This window comes from Lampris incognitus, chromosome 12, assembly GCF_029633865.1.
Source record: "Lampris incognitus isolate fLamInc1 chromosome 12, fLamInc1.hap2, whole genome shotgun sequence".
In the NCBI taxonomy this organism is placed as follows: Eukaryota; Metazoa; Chordata; class Actinopteri; order Lampriformes; family Lampridae; genus Lampris; species Lampris incognitus.
This window is the reverse complement of record NC_079222.1, coordinates 28,853,216-28,868,385: the sequence shown is the minus strand read 5'-3', so window position 1 is coordinate 28,868,385 and position 15,170 is coordinate 28,853,216. Positions and strand designations below refer to the sequence as shown.

The 15,170-nt window shown below is 43.2% G+C and overlaps 1 protein-coding gene across 1 annotated transcript in view; it reads left to right on the top strand.

The window, feature by feature from the left end:
• Positions 1-15,170, top strand: part of LOC130121598 (AP2-associated protein kinase 1-like) — a 53,591-nt gene that overhangs the window by 10,884 nt on the left and 27,537 nt on the right. The window contains exons 4-16 of the mRNA XM_056290440.1: positions 379-521; positions 1,521-1,642; positions 1,812-1,893; positions 8,814-8,946; positions 9,597-9,700; positions 10,085-10,167; positions 11,642-11,802; positions 12,233-12,363; positions 13,083-13,466; positions 13,548-13,557; positions 13,868-14,108; positions 14,490-14,701; positions 14,838-14,930. Of these exons, the coding sequence (XP_056146415.1) occupies positions 379-521; positions 1,521-1,642; positions 1,812-1,893; positions 8,814-8,946; positions 9,597-9,700; positions 10,085-10,167; positions 11,642-11,802; positions 12,233-12,363; positions 13,083-13,466; positions 13,548-13,557; positions 13,868-14,108; positions 14,490-14,701; positions 14,838-14,930 (1,899 nt within the window). The remainder of the gene's footprint in view (positions 1-378; positions 522-1,520; positions 1,643-1,811; positions 1,894-8,813; positions 8,947-9,596; positions 9,701-10,084; positions 10,168-11,641; positions 11,803-12,232; positions 12,364-13,082; positions 13,467-13,547; positions 13,558-13,867; positions 14,109-14,489; positions 14,702-14,837; positions 14,931-15,170) is intronic.

Genomic DNA, 15,170 nt, shown 5'->3' with positions numbered 1-15,170 from the left:
TTTTGCTCAGTTCAATATCTTTTTTATTTGTGTATGTTGATGTCAATCACATTGCACTGCATTTTGATTAACAAAATGTGCTATATAAACAAAGTGTGGATTATTTGATCGTTAGAATTTCATTTTTATCCATTTGGTACTTAGCTACCAGCAATATTGGAACTATTTTAGTTTAATTTGGTACTCTTACGATAGCCATGGTGTTGGTATGCCACATAGACAACTCTGGTAACTGTAGGTGAATACATCAGTTTTTAGTGTTTTTCTTACTAAATGTTAATCTCAATTGAGCAGCCCAGATTTTTTAAATTGAATGATACTGTAAGAACTACAAGATAGAATTAATCATTGCTATTTATTGAATATTGTCTTTGCAAGGAGGCCAGGTGGTGAATTTGATGAATCAAAGGCTGCAGACTGGCTTCACTGAGGCGGAGGTGCTGCAGATCTTCTGTGACACATGTGATGCTGTTTCTCGCTTGCACCAGCGCAAGACACCTATCATCCACAGAGATCTCAAGGTGAAAATATTTTTCTACCAGTATTCACAATCAGCCTCTGTCATCAATTTTGTGTCTTTAGTTAATTTGTTGGTTTCTTATTTTGATATTGTAGTCTGTAGTATCATGGAAAAAAAAACAAAACACTTTATTGGCTGGTGGCACGGTGGCGCAGTGGTTAGCATGGTCGCCTCAAAGCAAGAAGGTCCTGGGTTCGAACCTTGGAGTTGTCTAACCTTGGGGGTCATCCCAGGTCATCCTCTGTGTGGAGTTTGCGTGTTCTCCCCATGTCTGTGTGGGTTTCCTGCTGGTGCTCTGGTTTCCTCCCACAGTCCAAAGACATGTAGGTCAGGTGAATCGACCGTACGAAAGTGTCCCTAGGTGTGAATGTGTGTGTGTGTATGTGTGTGTGTGTGTGTGTGTGTGTGTGTGTGTGTGTGTGTGTGTGTGTGTGTGTGTGTGTGTGTGTGTGTGTGTGTGTGTGTGTGTGTGTGGGCCCTGTGATGGACTGGCGGCCTGTCCAGGGTGTCTCCCCGCTTGCTGCCCACTGACTGCTGGGATAGGCTCCAGCATCCCGCGACCCTAAGTGGGATAAGCGGCTTGGATAATGGAACTTGATTGGCTGCTAAGACCAATACCTTTTTGTCATACCAGACTAGTGACATGGAAGAAATATGGGTTGACTGTGTTTTTTGACTCACCGAAGACCCTATCAAGATTAGGATTGAGAGTTGTGTTAAACTGGTTGTGAAAATCAAAAGCTAAATAATTGCATTTGGTAAAATTATAAAGTGGCAGGCCATAGAGCATTTTTGTATTCAAAATGTTTCATGAATTTACTGGGGTTGGCATTGGAAAATGTTTCTTGGTTGTGCTAGTTAAAGGGGTATAAGAATTATCCTAAAACAAACTAGCTAGCTCATTCCCTATCAGTATTTCAGTTTCATATATTTTAGACCACTACGCTACCCGGTCACCCCCTCAGTTTCATATCTTTTATGTCTATGTCTCTTTCTACAGGTAGAGAACATCCTTTTACATGACAAGGGCCATTATGTGCTGTGTGACTTTGGCAGTGCCACCGACAAGTTCCAGAGCCCACTGACAGAAGGAGTGACTGCTGTTGAAGAAGAAATTAAAAAGTTTGTATCATTTTTTTTGCAACATTTATGTTGATATTTTAAGCCAACATGCACTAAAATGTTTTTCTTTCAAGAAAATACAGCAGTTGATAGCAGTTGATATTGGTCTACGGTTAAAATTTTCTTTACTATTTACTTGCTGAATACTATTTTTTCTTTCTTCTTTCAGGTACACCACTCTATCATATCGTGCTCCAGAGATGGTGAACCTCTACAACAATAAAATCATCACTACTAAAGCAGATGTTTGGGTGAGTGACCTCGACAACACGTTTTCTTTTAAGAATCCCTAGTGATTTGTGATTTGTGATGGTCCTGGGTACGACATTAAACTGCAACTGTCGGGTCGTCGGCGACTAAACCGGCCCCCCCACTTCAACCCTTGGGTTGTTGTGAGGAGGGTGTGTGGACACCCAGCAGGACTAAAAACAAAACCTGTCAAGGGGCGGATGAGTTCCTCTGTGAACCAATGGCCATCCATACCTGGAGAGGAGATAGGGACCATCAGGTACTCCCCCTACTGAAACACAATGATGGCTCAAGCGAGACTTGTTGAGGCATCAGCTGTGCTCCTATGACCTCCATAGGTTACGGAACTGATGATGATGATGAGTGATTTGTTAAAGTCTCTGTCGCTTTGTCATTAACTGATGCAATGCTTCCATGACTCTATATCATAGTTAAATCTCAAGTTCATATTCGGGAAAATAGCTTTTCATAATTGCATTTTGAGTTGGTTAGCGTCATCTGTAACGTTGTTGGTTATCAAGGTAAGTGCCAATAGGGAAGAATAGGTGAGAACATACATCCATGCACTCTCTGTTTGTAACTTAATACATTTAACTTCTAGTAGATGGAATGCTACCCTTTGATAGCTAGCTAGCTATCAGAGGAAAAAAGGAGTTGGGGAGAGTGGACATGTCATTTTGGATGTTAAGAGGGAACCCTGCATTGTACAGATTTAAGCCCATCACAAAGCTCAACAGTAGGTGCTGCCATCCCTGAATCACACCAGCTATTAAAACTGGTCAGACAGTCTGTACCCATGTCATTCTTTACCCTGTTCTTACACATGTTCTGGAACATCTCAGTCTTGATCATTTATGTGATTTATGATGTTTGTTTTTCTTTCCCTTTTGTATCTGTCCAAGTCAGAGAGTACTGCTGGTGTCGTGTGTGGCTGCCGCTTCTCTCTCTCGTAGCCCCCCTTCCCATCCACCCCTGTATGTCTGTGTTATGTTTATCTGTCGTCTTGTTTCACCCCGTTTATTGTAAAGCGACTTTGAGTGTTAGAAAAGTGCTATATAATATTGATTTATTATTATTATTATTATATATAACCTTACCATTGATCCGCTGATGGGTTGGCTGAGCAGTCTGACTCAGTATCCCAAGTCTTTAAAAAGTATTGTAAATGATAATCATTGGCTTAATTAGAGGCTGGCCATTCAGGATTAAAGGATAAGTAAGCATGTATTTTCAGCCTTCCTCTGCCCACTCACATTTTGAGGAAAGGTAAGAAAGGGATGTAGATGAAGTGGACAGTGATGGAGGTATTGGCGGGCTGAATGTGACGGTGCTGTGGTAGGACACCATGCCCCAGATTCTCACAAGTCTACCCAGAAGGCTTAGTTGGATAATGCCAGTGTGTCGCATTTCTACTTAGTTCATGTTTTATTGGTCTAAAGTGCTGGACCACATGTGTTGCCTACGTCAATATGGGTCTTGGCATGTTTGATGCCCCTATTTAAAGAAAGCAATTTGGATAGAGTTTTCTCCTTCAAAGTGCCTGTGTGACACATCTCAAATGTTGTTGAATTTATCATGAGAGCAGTCAGTTCTACCGTCCAAGGCCCATACCAATTTTTTTTTCCACTCAAAAAATTGAAAAAAAAATAAAATGAAGTTTTACTACCTCTTAATAATCGACAGGTTTAGTAGGACAGAGACAAGGTAACACTATTTTAATTGGATAAACAGTCATACCAAGAACTTAAAACTGTTTATAACTACCCCCTTTGCTGCCATCTTTGCTCCCTTATAAATCAAAGTTTTGATTTTGATACATCGAACCCCTTCAGAATCCTTCATTTTTGGGACAAAATGTCTACTCGTTTCAGCTGCTTTTGAATCTGTCTTTGTGGCCTGATATGCACGGTAACCATAATCGCAAATTCGCTGAATAAAACGGTCATGGATTTGGGGCATCCGGGTAGCATAGTGGTCTATTCTGCTGCCTACCAACATGGGGATCGCCGATTCGAACCCCTGTGTTACCTCCGGCTTGGTCAGGCATCCCTACAGACACAATTGGCCACGTCTGTGGGTGGGAAGCCGGATGCAGGTATGTGTCCTGGTTGCTGCACTAGAGCCTCCTCTGGTTGGTCGGGGCGCCTGTTCAGGGGGGAGGGGGAACTGGGGGGAATAGCGTGATCCTCCCACGCACTACGTCCCCCTGGTGAAACTCCTCACTGTCAGGTGAAAAGAAACGGCTGGCGAATCCACGTGTATCAGAGGAGGCATGTGGTAGTCTGCAGCCCTCCCCGGACCAGCAGAGGGGGTGGAGCAGTGACCGGGATGGCTCGGAAGAGTGGGGTAACTGGCCGGCAACTGGGTAGAAAAAAAGGGGAAAAATTCAAAACAAAAAACAAAGACCATTTAAAAACAACAGATTAAAATCAAGTAAAACAGACTTAAAACAAGAAGTCTACGCAGAGTCCTTTGTTGAGGAGAGAATCAACATCAGAATCAGAATCAGAATCGGGAAAGAGTACATCCCAGCCGGGTGTACTCTCTCCTGTTTCCTGGGCATGTCTCTGTTTGGGGTGTGGGCCCATTTCATCTGCCCTGAGTTGATGAGGCTAACCAGCACCCCTGGTTCACACTGGTGATGATCCGCCTTTTGAACCACGTACGTATCGACACCGTGCTGTGGAGCCTTGGTTCAAGCTCGAAAGTCACATGACCACAGAATTAAGCTTCGTTACCTCATACAAACATCTGTCAGGGTATGTGTAACTACATGGAGCTTCTGTGTCAGTCATAGGCCTCTTGGGTAACTTCAGAACACACTTCAATGCATTTCATGTAAATCACATATTGATCACTGTATTTCTACACTGCTGATAACTTTTCCAGTAAATAAAAAAAAGATTTGAAATATCGCAGCCTTTTATAATACCCATTAAGGTTTAGGATCAGCTGGCTGTTTCACTTGTATCAGAATTTTTAAGAGTCAAATGACCAATCCCAGATTAGCTGAGATTCTCAACTCACACCCACAAACTTCCAAACCCCCAAAATGCACAAAAGTGACAAAACCCCCTGAAACTCGATTGTGATTATTGAGAATCATTTGAAAGTTATTTGAAAGTACTGTTGATTACGGAAGGCCGGGGGTGGATATTTAGCTCGCCCGCTTGCCCGAGATAAGTGGTTTGGAGGATGGGGGAAGCGCAAAGAGGAAAACACGAGCCCGCTTGGCAAGTGACAGTTAAAAAGCGCATTATAGTTCTGGACAACTGTGTGAAACTGACCTAAAACTGTGTTCTCACACGTTTCTCTGTCAGGGTTTTTCCATTTGGTATGATTTACCTGCAGCGTGCCGTGTCGTGAGCCGCTGTGATCAGCGAGCGTCCGTACTACGAGCACGGCTCCAGCAGTTTCCCGTAGGACAGGAGCGGCAAGGGAAAAGGCTTTGCTTACCTTGATCATGTTGGAGGTTTGAGCCAGTGACATAAACGATACGCTCCTGCACAGTGTTCACTTTCCACCGTGGAGCGTGCATTGCTTGCTGTGTTTCTTATATACACAGGGGAAATTACATATGGTAGTCATGGTTACGAATTTGTCGAATGGAATCATTCCTGTACATTTAAAAAAAAATCTGGTTAATGTGAATATAAAATATTCAAAATTAGTACATATTATAAATATATCATATGTTAATATATTATTATAAATATTGAAATTATTATATTTGTTAAATTTATATATTATTATATTGTATATTATATTATTATATTATTATAAATATTGAAATTATTATATTTGTTAAATTTATATATTATTATATTGTATATTATATTATTATATTATTATAAATATTGAAATGATTAGATTAACCAAGGTGATTCTGGAAATCTAATGTTAAATTGTTGAGTTATTTTTTGCTTATTGCCATGACACTGAGCAGCACCTCTTCTGCTCCAGAAATCTGAAAACCTTTTTTCAGCATCACCATCCCGAAGTGACATAGGCTTGCTTTCATTTATAGGCCTCTGCTTGCTGTTATTAAAATCATACTTAAGGCCAGGAGTCTTCAAAATCTAAGATAGTGGGCCTCTCCTCAGAGAACTGTTGACACCTCGACACACACACACACACACACACACACACACACACACACGAAGCACAAATGCACAACTGACTGATAAGAAGGGGCTGCTCACTAGATGGACATGTCTGAGAGTATTATTATTACTACACACCGTTCAGCTTACCCTTTCCCCTCACTGTTAGAAATGTACACAGAGCAGAAAGCCTGTGGCCATGCTCAGACTGAATGGTGACAAGTTGTCTGTGCTTACGTTCCAGATGTCAGTGAAGGTTTGTGGGTCTTGGGCTATCATTTGCAAATGACCCACTATTGTCATGGGGTATCAGTAGACCCTATACATGTAAACCCCAAGCTGATGTACGCTTGATCTCATTTGCTACACTTTGGTTTATTGCCCATTGCCACAGCGGGCTCAGGCCCAGGCCCTGGATCCTGCAGATTTTCATCACAACTCTGTCTGCATCGGTAGACCAGCTTGTGCTTATTCAACCAATCAGCACTTGATTATGTGAGATCTGGCACACCTGACATGGTTGAGTGACATAATATGGTTGGTTGAGTAAATACAAGCAGACCTACCAATGGACGGTTACAATGAAATTGGCAGGACAGGGGTGCTGAGGACTGGGGTGGGAAATACTGCTCTTGATACACCCCTCCATGCTGATATGCCTGCTCTCTCTCTCTCTCTCTCTCTCTCTCTCTCTCTCTCTCTCTCTCTCTGTCTCTCTCTCTCTCTCTCTCTCTCTCTCTGTCTGTCTGTCTGTCTGTCTGTCTGTCTGTCTGTCTGTCTGTCTGTCTGTCTGTCTGTCTGTCTCTGTCTTTCTGTCTCTGTCTGTCTGCCTGTCTGTCTGTCTCTGTCTCTCTCTTTCTGTCTGTCTCTCTGTCTCTTTCTGTCTCGCTCTCTTTCTCTGTGTCTGTCTGCCTGTCTGTCTGTCTCTCTCTCACTGTCTCGCTCTCTTTCTCTCTGTATGTCTGTCTGTCTGTCTGTCTGTCTCTCTTTCTCTGTCTGTCTGTCTGTCTCTCTGTTTCTCTGTCTCTCTAAAAAGAAAATGGCGTACAACTTGAGTAAACAAAACATTGCGTACCCATTGCTGCCTCGCATCTATTGTTATGGTTTATTTATGTAACGATGAAAGTCATGGAAACAACCCTGTGTAGGAACACCAGTCACTGAAGGCTCTCGGTGGCTCCGGCTAATTGTTACTCCAGCTTGCTGTAGCTGTCTTTACGACCACTGCGGCGGTCTCCGCCGCTCTTTGTTGGATTTCTTTGGCGCTGTATTCTGGTTCATACAAGTATAGCTTAATTCTAGATCTTTCCAATACATCCAAAAGGTTTTCAGTGGAGACAAGCTAGAACATTTTGCTGCCCAAATGATTTCAGGTATGACGGCCAAGTGAGGCTGTTGTAAGCGAGGTTTCCACAGCTGGCTATGGCAATACAGCAAACACTGGAAAGTCCTCTGGACGTTACAGACATGGAAAGCCTATCATTAGTAAAAGCAGATATGGTTGGAAATCGGTGTAGGGTTCCTTGTAGTCCCACCCTTGTGGAAGGTTGACAAAAGAGGTCTCCTGTGTGGGAGCGCATCACTGGAATCGGACACAGAAACACATATGAAAACAACTTAATAACATGGAGAATACAATCCATCCATTCCATTATCCAAACCGCTTATCCTGCTCTCAGGGTCGCGGGGATGCTGGAACCTATCCCAGCAGTCATTGGGCGGCTATAATTATTGCCTATAATAAGTATTATATATTATATATTATATTATTATATAATAACTATAAAATAATTATTGCCTTGGCTATAGTTATTATAATTATTAATTATTTTATTATTATTATTATTATTATTATTGGGCAGTTATAATTATTTATAATTAAATATATTGAGATTTATTTAAGTTCAAATCCTCAAACCTTTGCTTTCACGGTTAAAGTTAATTCAGTGCTGAATCAGCAGTTTGATAAAATTACCTATGCCTATGAAATGCAAGAGTTTTCTTCTTTCTTTCTTTTTTTTTTGCTTAACGATAGAGCATCGATACATAAAAGATTAGCGACATGAAGAAACACACTTCCAGTCACTTTGTGGAAAGCTGGTCAGAAATCGTTGATGTGACTCCAGTTGTCCAGATGGGTGAGGTGTGTGTCCGATGATCTGAAGCACAAAACGTTGTGCCGACCCTTGTTTGCGGTGACTGTCTCAGTGCTTGGGAGAGGCTCTGCGGTGGCCACCATTGTCCGCACCCCACCCCGCCACAAGGACGCCGTTCATTTTATGTCTGCTTTGAAAATGCCTTTCCCTTATGTAAGGTTTGGGGTTGGATTGAAGACAAAACACTCTGGTGTTACAGCATCAGCCTGTTTAACTTGTCGTAAACATGTGTGTGAATACGTCAATCTGCTGGCGCCCAAAAAATGTAACAAATAAATGCCGTAAATTACATAAACACTGGTTCAAAATACAAGTACTATCAACTGGGTTGCTATTGACGATGACTTGAGTTTGGTAAAAATGTGTGTCATTATTCTGTTTATGTTGTGAACTTCAAATCTTGAGTTTTGTGCACTTATAAACTTGGCAAATTCATAATAAATTCAAAGTAGAGATGCTGTTGATGATACGTTTACCCTCAGGGTAAATAATCCAGTTTGAGCAGGGCTGTTAAGTATACCAAACAAAAGAAAGCTGATGAAACAGTTTAACTTTCTTCCATCTGGTATTTGGAAACAAACGGCTCTTTTTTTGTATGACTTAGGAAATTTTTGTTGACTTTGTGTGTGTGTGTGTGTGTGTGTGTGTGTTTGTCTCTTCCAGGCGCTGGGCTGTTTGCTGTACAAGTTGTGCTTCTTCACTTTGCCCTTCGGCGAGAGCCAGGTGGCCATCTGTGATGGCAGTTTCACCATCCCAGACAACTCGCGCTACTCCTACGATCTGCACTGCCTCATTCGTTAGTGCTTCTTCACTACTAATTAGCGTTTTAAGAAACAACACTTTATCTCGATATCATTTTATGTTTCATTCAACCGCAGATAAGAGTGTCATTATTCTGCGGGTGTTCCGGGTGGTGTGGCGGTCTATTCTGTTGCCTACCAACACGGGGATCGCTGGTTTGAATCCCCATGTTACCTCCAGTTTGGTTGGGTGTCCCTACAGACACAGTTGTCCGTGTCTGCGGGTGGGAAGCCGGATGTGGGTATGTGTCCTGGTCGCTGCACTAGCACCTCCTCTGGTCGGTCGGGTAGGGGGAACTGGGGGGAATAGCGTGATCCTCCCACGTGCCCCTGGCAAAACGCTTCACTGTCAGGTGAAAAGAAGCAGCTGGCGACTCCACATGTATCAGAGGAGACATGTGGTAGTCTGCAGCCCTCCCCGGATCGGCAGAGGGGGTGGAGCAGCAACCGGGACAGCTCGGAAGAGTGGGGTAATTGGCCAGATACAATTGGGGAGAAAAAGGAGAAAAAAATCTGGAAAAATAGTGTCATTATTCTGTGGTTGTAGTTTGGAGAAGTTTACTTACAATAAGTTTTGACTTTACTGTTGTTTTTACACTTTTACCTCTTCAGTCTCTTATTGGTCTCTCCACGTGGTTTTTTTCAGGGTACATGCTGGAACCAGACCCAGACAAAAGACCAGACGTCTTCCTGGTGTCCTATTTTGCTTTTAAACTAGCTCAGCGGACTTGCCCTGTTCAGAATGTGAAGGTCAGTCTTCCTCAGTGAAGGGGTCAGTTGAGTTGGCTTACTTGGGCTTGCCTGTCTTTTGCTGGGGATTGACTCGTGTTGGTTTCAGAGGGGCCTGCTTTGGCTTCTACTCTTAAGCTACATTAATAGATGCCTTAAGTGTTACACTGTGAGGAATACTGCATTACTGTTACTTTGTCAGAGTTTTTAATTTACCCTCGATAGTATATTCTACATACTTTAGACATATCTAGTCAGACATCTTGCTATTAGGTTTTAATCTTTGAAAATTATGTTCCCCAAGCTAAATTCATTTTGTCAAAGTACACCTTTTAGTTTTACCATTTACTAAATTAATTATATGTAACTCCTTAAAAGTCTTTTGAATTCTATTCCTGCATCCAGAATTCTGCAATTCCTTCAAAACTTCCTGAGCCAGTCAAAGCTAGCGAGGCTGCAGCAGCAAAGAAGACCCAGACTAAACCCAGGTAAACATTAACTTCCTATACACTAAATAGCCAAAGGTATGTAGACACCCCTACTAATTCGTGGGTTTGGCTAGTTCAGCCACACCCATTGCTAACAGGTGCATAAAATCAATCATGCTGCCATGCAACCGCAACAGAACAGCATTGGCAGTACAGTGGGCCATACTGTAGTGCTCAGTGACCTTCAACATGGCACTGTCATAGGATGACATCTTTCCAATAAGTCGGTTTGTCAAATTTCTGCCCTGCTAGAGCTACCCCGGTCAACTGTAAGTGCTGTTACTGTGAAGTGGAAACATGTAGGAGCAACAACAGCTTAGCCGCGAAGTGGTAGGCCACAGAAGCTCACAGAACTGGGCCATTGAGTGCTGAAGCGCATAAAAATCTGATTACTGAGTTCCAAACTGCCTTTGGAAACAATGTCAGCACAAGAGCTGTTCATTGGGAGTTGATGAAATGGGCTTTCTGTGGCTCAGCAGCCGCACCCAAGCCTAATATCATCCTGTGCAATGCCAAGCGACGTCTGGAGTGGTGTGAAGCTGTAAAGCATACTGCCATTGGACTCTAGAGCAGTGGAAACATATTCTCTGGGGTGTCGACTCAAGTTTCACAGTCTGGCAGTCTGATGGATGAATCTGTGTTTGGCAGATGTCAGGAGAACGCTACCTGCCCAGATTCATAGTGCCACCAGTACAATGTACAATACCTAGTCTGGTGGAGGAGGAATAACGGTCTGGGGCTGTTTTTCATGGTTTGGGCTCAGCACTTCAGTTTCAGTGAAGGCACATCTTAATTCATACAATGACATTCTAGAGAATTGTGTGCTCCCAACTTGGTGGCGACAGTTCGGGGAAGGCCTTTTCCTGTTTCAGCATGACAGCGCCCCTGTGCACAAAGCAAAGTTCATAACGACGCGGTTTGTGAATTTGATGTGAAAGAACTTGACCGGCCTGCACAGAGCCCCGACCTCAACCCCATCCAACACCTGGGAGATGAATTGGAACGCTGACCGCAAGCCAGGCGTTCTCGCCCAACATCAGCGCCCAATCTCACACCTCACGCTTGCGGCTGAATGGGAGCAAATCTCTGCAGCCATGCTCCAAAATCTACTGGAAAGCCTCCCCTGGAGAGCAGAGGACCAGCTCCATATTAATGCCCATGGTTTGGTGTGAGATGTTCTGCAAACAACATATGAGTGTGATGCGCAAGTGTCAACATACTTTTTTTCATGTAGTGTATATTAGTGCTATTAAAACAATAGCTACACAAAACTATATATATATGTGTGTGTGTGTGTGCGTGTGTGTGTGTGTGCGTGTGTGTGTGTGTGTGTGTGTTTTAATCCCTTCTTTTAAACTCCTTTAGTCACTGTTTCATTATAAATTATAGGACAGATATAGTTGTTACAACTTTTTTAACAGTTTGCCATTGTTGTTTTTTTAAAAGTTAATATCTTTATTTTTTTTCCCCCCAGATTGACGGATCCAATCCCCACAACTGAGACTTCCATCACCCCTCGACAAAGGCCGAAAGCAACCCACGCCCAGCCATCCACAGGCATTCTGCCCATCCAGCCTGCTGCACTCACCCCTCGCAAACGGGCTAATCTCCCCGCAGGAGCAGCTCAGCCAATCGGTGTGTACTTATCCTAACTTGTCCTTATCCTGTTTTCCCATATAGTTTTAATTAGAGCAACACTACTCTTCTGATGGGTGACGAATTCTCGCTAATTAATGATTGTTGTGGTTGGAACAAACACATTTAGCATCCCACTATAATCTTCCCAATCCGTGGTATGTGATTACATGTCGATTTTCTCCAGCCGCTCTGTTTGTGTTCACCGATTTGTCATTTATTTAATTCTGTTGATGTGATTTTTCCCCACAAATTATACCTTTATAGTTTATAGAATGTGGAATTTCTTTCACGCTTAACCCCCAATATTAACCCAAGCCCACCCTATAGATATTTCTATTTTGATGTTTAACGTCAGCATTCATGTTCAAAACGAAATATTTTTATTGTTTGGAGTAATGAGTATTCTATTATATTGAACTTGCCACAGGAGTCAACCTAGACCTCTCTCAGCCAGCTGCAGCTCTGCAATCACAGAAGGCACAGACGTCATTTCTGCCGCAAGCAGCAATTAGCCAGTTACAGAATGATTCCAGTAAGGCTGTGGTTCAGCCCAAGCAGGTACATACTGAGATGCTGTCTTTAAAGAGTAACTTTTGGTCAGAAGAAAGGTCCGTGGCATCCGGATAGCGTAGTGGTCTATTACGTTGCCTACCAACACGGGGATTAGGGTTTGAATCCCCATGTTACCTCCAGCTTGGTCGGGGGTCCTTACAGACACAGTTGGCCGTGTCTGTGGATGGGAAGCCGGATGTGGGTATGTGTCCTGGTCGCGGCACTAGTGCCTCCCCTGGTCAGTGGGGGCACCTGTTCAGGGGGGAGAGAGAACTGGGGGGAATAGTGTGATCCTCCCACGTGCTACACCCCCCTGGCGAAACTCCTCGCTGTCAGGTGAAAAGAATCGGCTGGCGACTCCACATGTATTGGATGAGACATGTGGTAGTCTGCAGCCCTCCCTGGATCGGTAGAGGGGGTGGAACAGTGACCAAGAAGGCTCGAAAGAGTGGGATAATTGTCTGGAACCAATTGGAGAGAAAAAAGGGGGGGGGTCCAAAAACAAAAAGAAAAAAGGTCCGTATACAGTTGCATAGTCATAAAAATACATTTTTGATTGCTTTATTCTACAAGAAAATACACATAGAATATTTGACTTCATTAAGCTTGTTACAAAATGAATGTCTTGTTGGGCGAGCCATTTTGATTCATAAATTGCTACAGTTTTCGTGTTCATCAGAAGCTGAGTCCTGGTGGACCTGCTGTTCTCTTTCCTAATGTAACAGCTGATGCAGCCAGTAGCAGAAACGGGAACAGAGATCTCCTCAGCAGCGATAGGTGTGCTGTCTACGCCCAAGACTGATGCCCAGCCACAGGCCCAAGTACAGACCACAGCTCATCAACAGGTCACATCTCCTTCTTTGGCCAGTCCCATTCCTGTGCAAGCAGCTCAACCTCCATCAAGCCCAGCCCCACCTCAACGGCCTGCTCGGCGTAAGCAAGCTAGTCAGGCAATAGCCCAGCCTTCTCCCACCAAAACAGTCTCTAGCCAGCCTCCTGTATCTCAGCAGCAACAAGCTTTTCAGCAGCTGGAAGTTCAGACAGCACCTGCAAAGGTTCAGTCCAGCTCCGCTGAGATCATCCAAAACACAGCCGAGTTGGAGAAGATGGTAACTACCCTGCTGTTTAACTATCCTGTCTGAAATGATGACTCTCAGTCATCATTCTATCTGTCACCAATTATCCCTCAGTTTTTAACCCGTATTCATTTTCCCTCTTTTCAGTTTTGAAAAAAAAATTGAGTAACTAAAATGACATTCAGTGGTGTTCATCTTGTACATGAACCTTCACTTCATCCATTCATTCATTCATCTGTTAATATATCCCTTCAATCATTCATCTGTTCATCTGTCCATCCATTCATCTAGCCATTCATTATCTAATTGTCTTTCAAAGCTCAGCTTTTTATATATATACATATATATTACTTGCATAATTATGATTGATTAAAGACATTTTAAATTAATTGCTAGAATATTGCCCTACTCCTCAATAAATCATATACTGTGAGATGTTCTACAACTCCGAGTGGGCGTCGTGTTTTTACAGATTTTGTGCTCTGTTCTTTGTTGCTCCATGTCCTTTTTTTTTAATCAGAGTCAGACTCCACCTGCTTCCCCGAAGACCGCCGAAGAGCAGGGCCACAAGCGTATCCCAAGTGATGCCACATACAGCGCTATGGTTGATGTTCCAGTGAGTGACCCCTCACAACAACTACCACAAGGAGCTGCAGGAGATGCCACCATCAACCAGTAAGAGGACATACCATATACCCTGGACTACAAGTCACACCGGAGTGTAAATCATATTCTAAAAAAAAAAAAACACCATTCAATTTCAATGGGTGATACAGCATTTTCAATTGAGTCACAAGATTAAACAGGGCCATCTAGTGGCCTTAGCTGAAATGCAGTGTATTCGTCCGACAAAATTACGTTGTATTAAGTCGCAGAACCAGCCAGACGAGTAAAAAAAGCAACTTATTGTCCAGGAGTACAGTAAATGCACCACTACCTGAAATCAAATTATAGATGCTCCTAAATTCCTCCATCAAGATTATTTTAAAAAGAGATCAACACCCAATTTCTTCTTGTTGCTTATAAAATCTGTTTATGTGCCTTTTTGCCTTCCAGATCTATGACTGCACCTCAGTCAGATGTTACCCCGGCTGCACAGCCTGGCGTGTGCGATGCAGAACAGGACCAGAACACAGCTGTGGCCACTGTGCCTGGTTCTACTAACAGCACTCCTACACAACCTGCGTGGAACCCATTTGATGACGACAACTTCTCCAACTTAACTGCAGAGGAACTGTTTCACAATGGCAAGGATAAAAAGCCTAATGGTAAGAGGTTTGTGGGGGTGGGGAGGTTGGGGTGCATGTCTTTCTTTGAGGAAGTGCCTGAGTCCATGTCTGTATTTTTGCATGTGTGTGCAAGATGTTTTTATATAACCGAACTGATTTACTTTTCCTGTCACAGACATACCTCCAGAAACTAAGATAATGCCCTGTGAGGATTTGATACCAGGCTTGCAAGCGGCAACTCCTCGAGAAAATACACTCCAGCCAGCTGGTAAGACACGTTAGGTTCTTCCTCTCCTGATTCAAAGTGTAATTATGGTCATTATTCTTTGTTGGAAAACCATCCGTTTACTGAAAGACCTGGTTTTTGCGGCACGGTGGCCCAGTGGTTTACACTGCTGCCTCACAGCAAGACGTTCCTGGGTTCGAACCCCAAGCCATCCCAGGTCCTTTCTGTGTGGCGTTTGCATGTTCTCCCCGTCTCTGCGTGGGGTTTCCTCTGGGTGCTGCG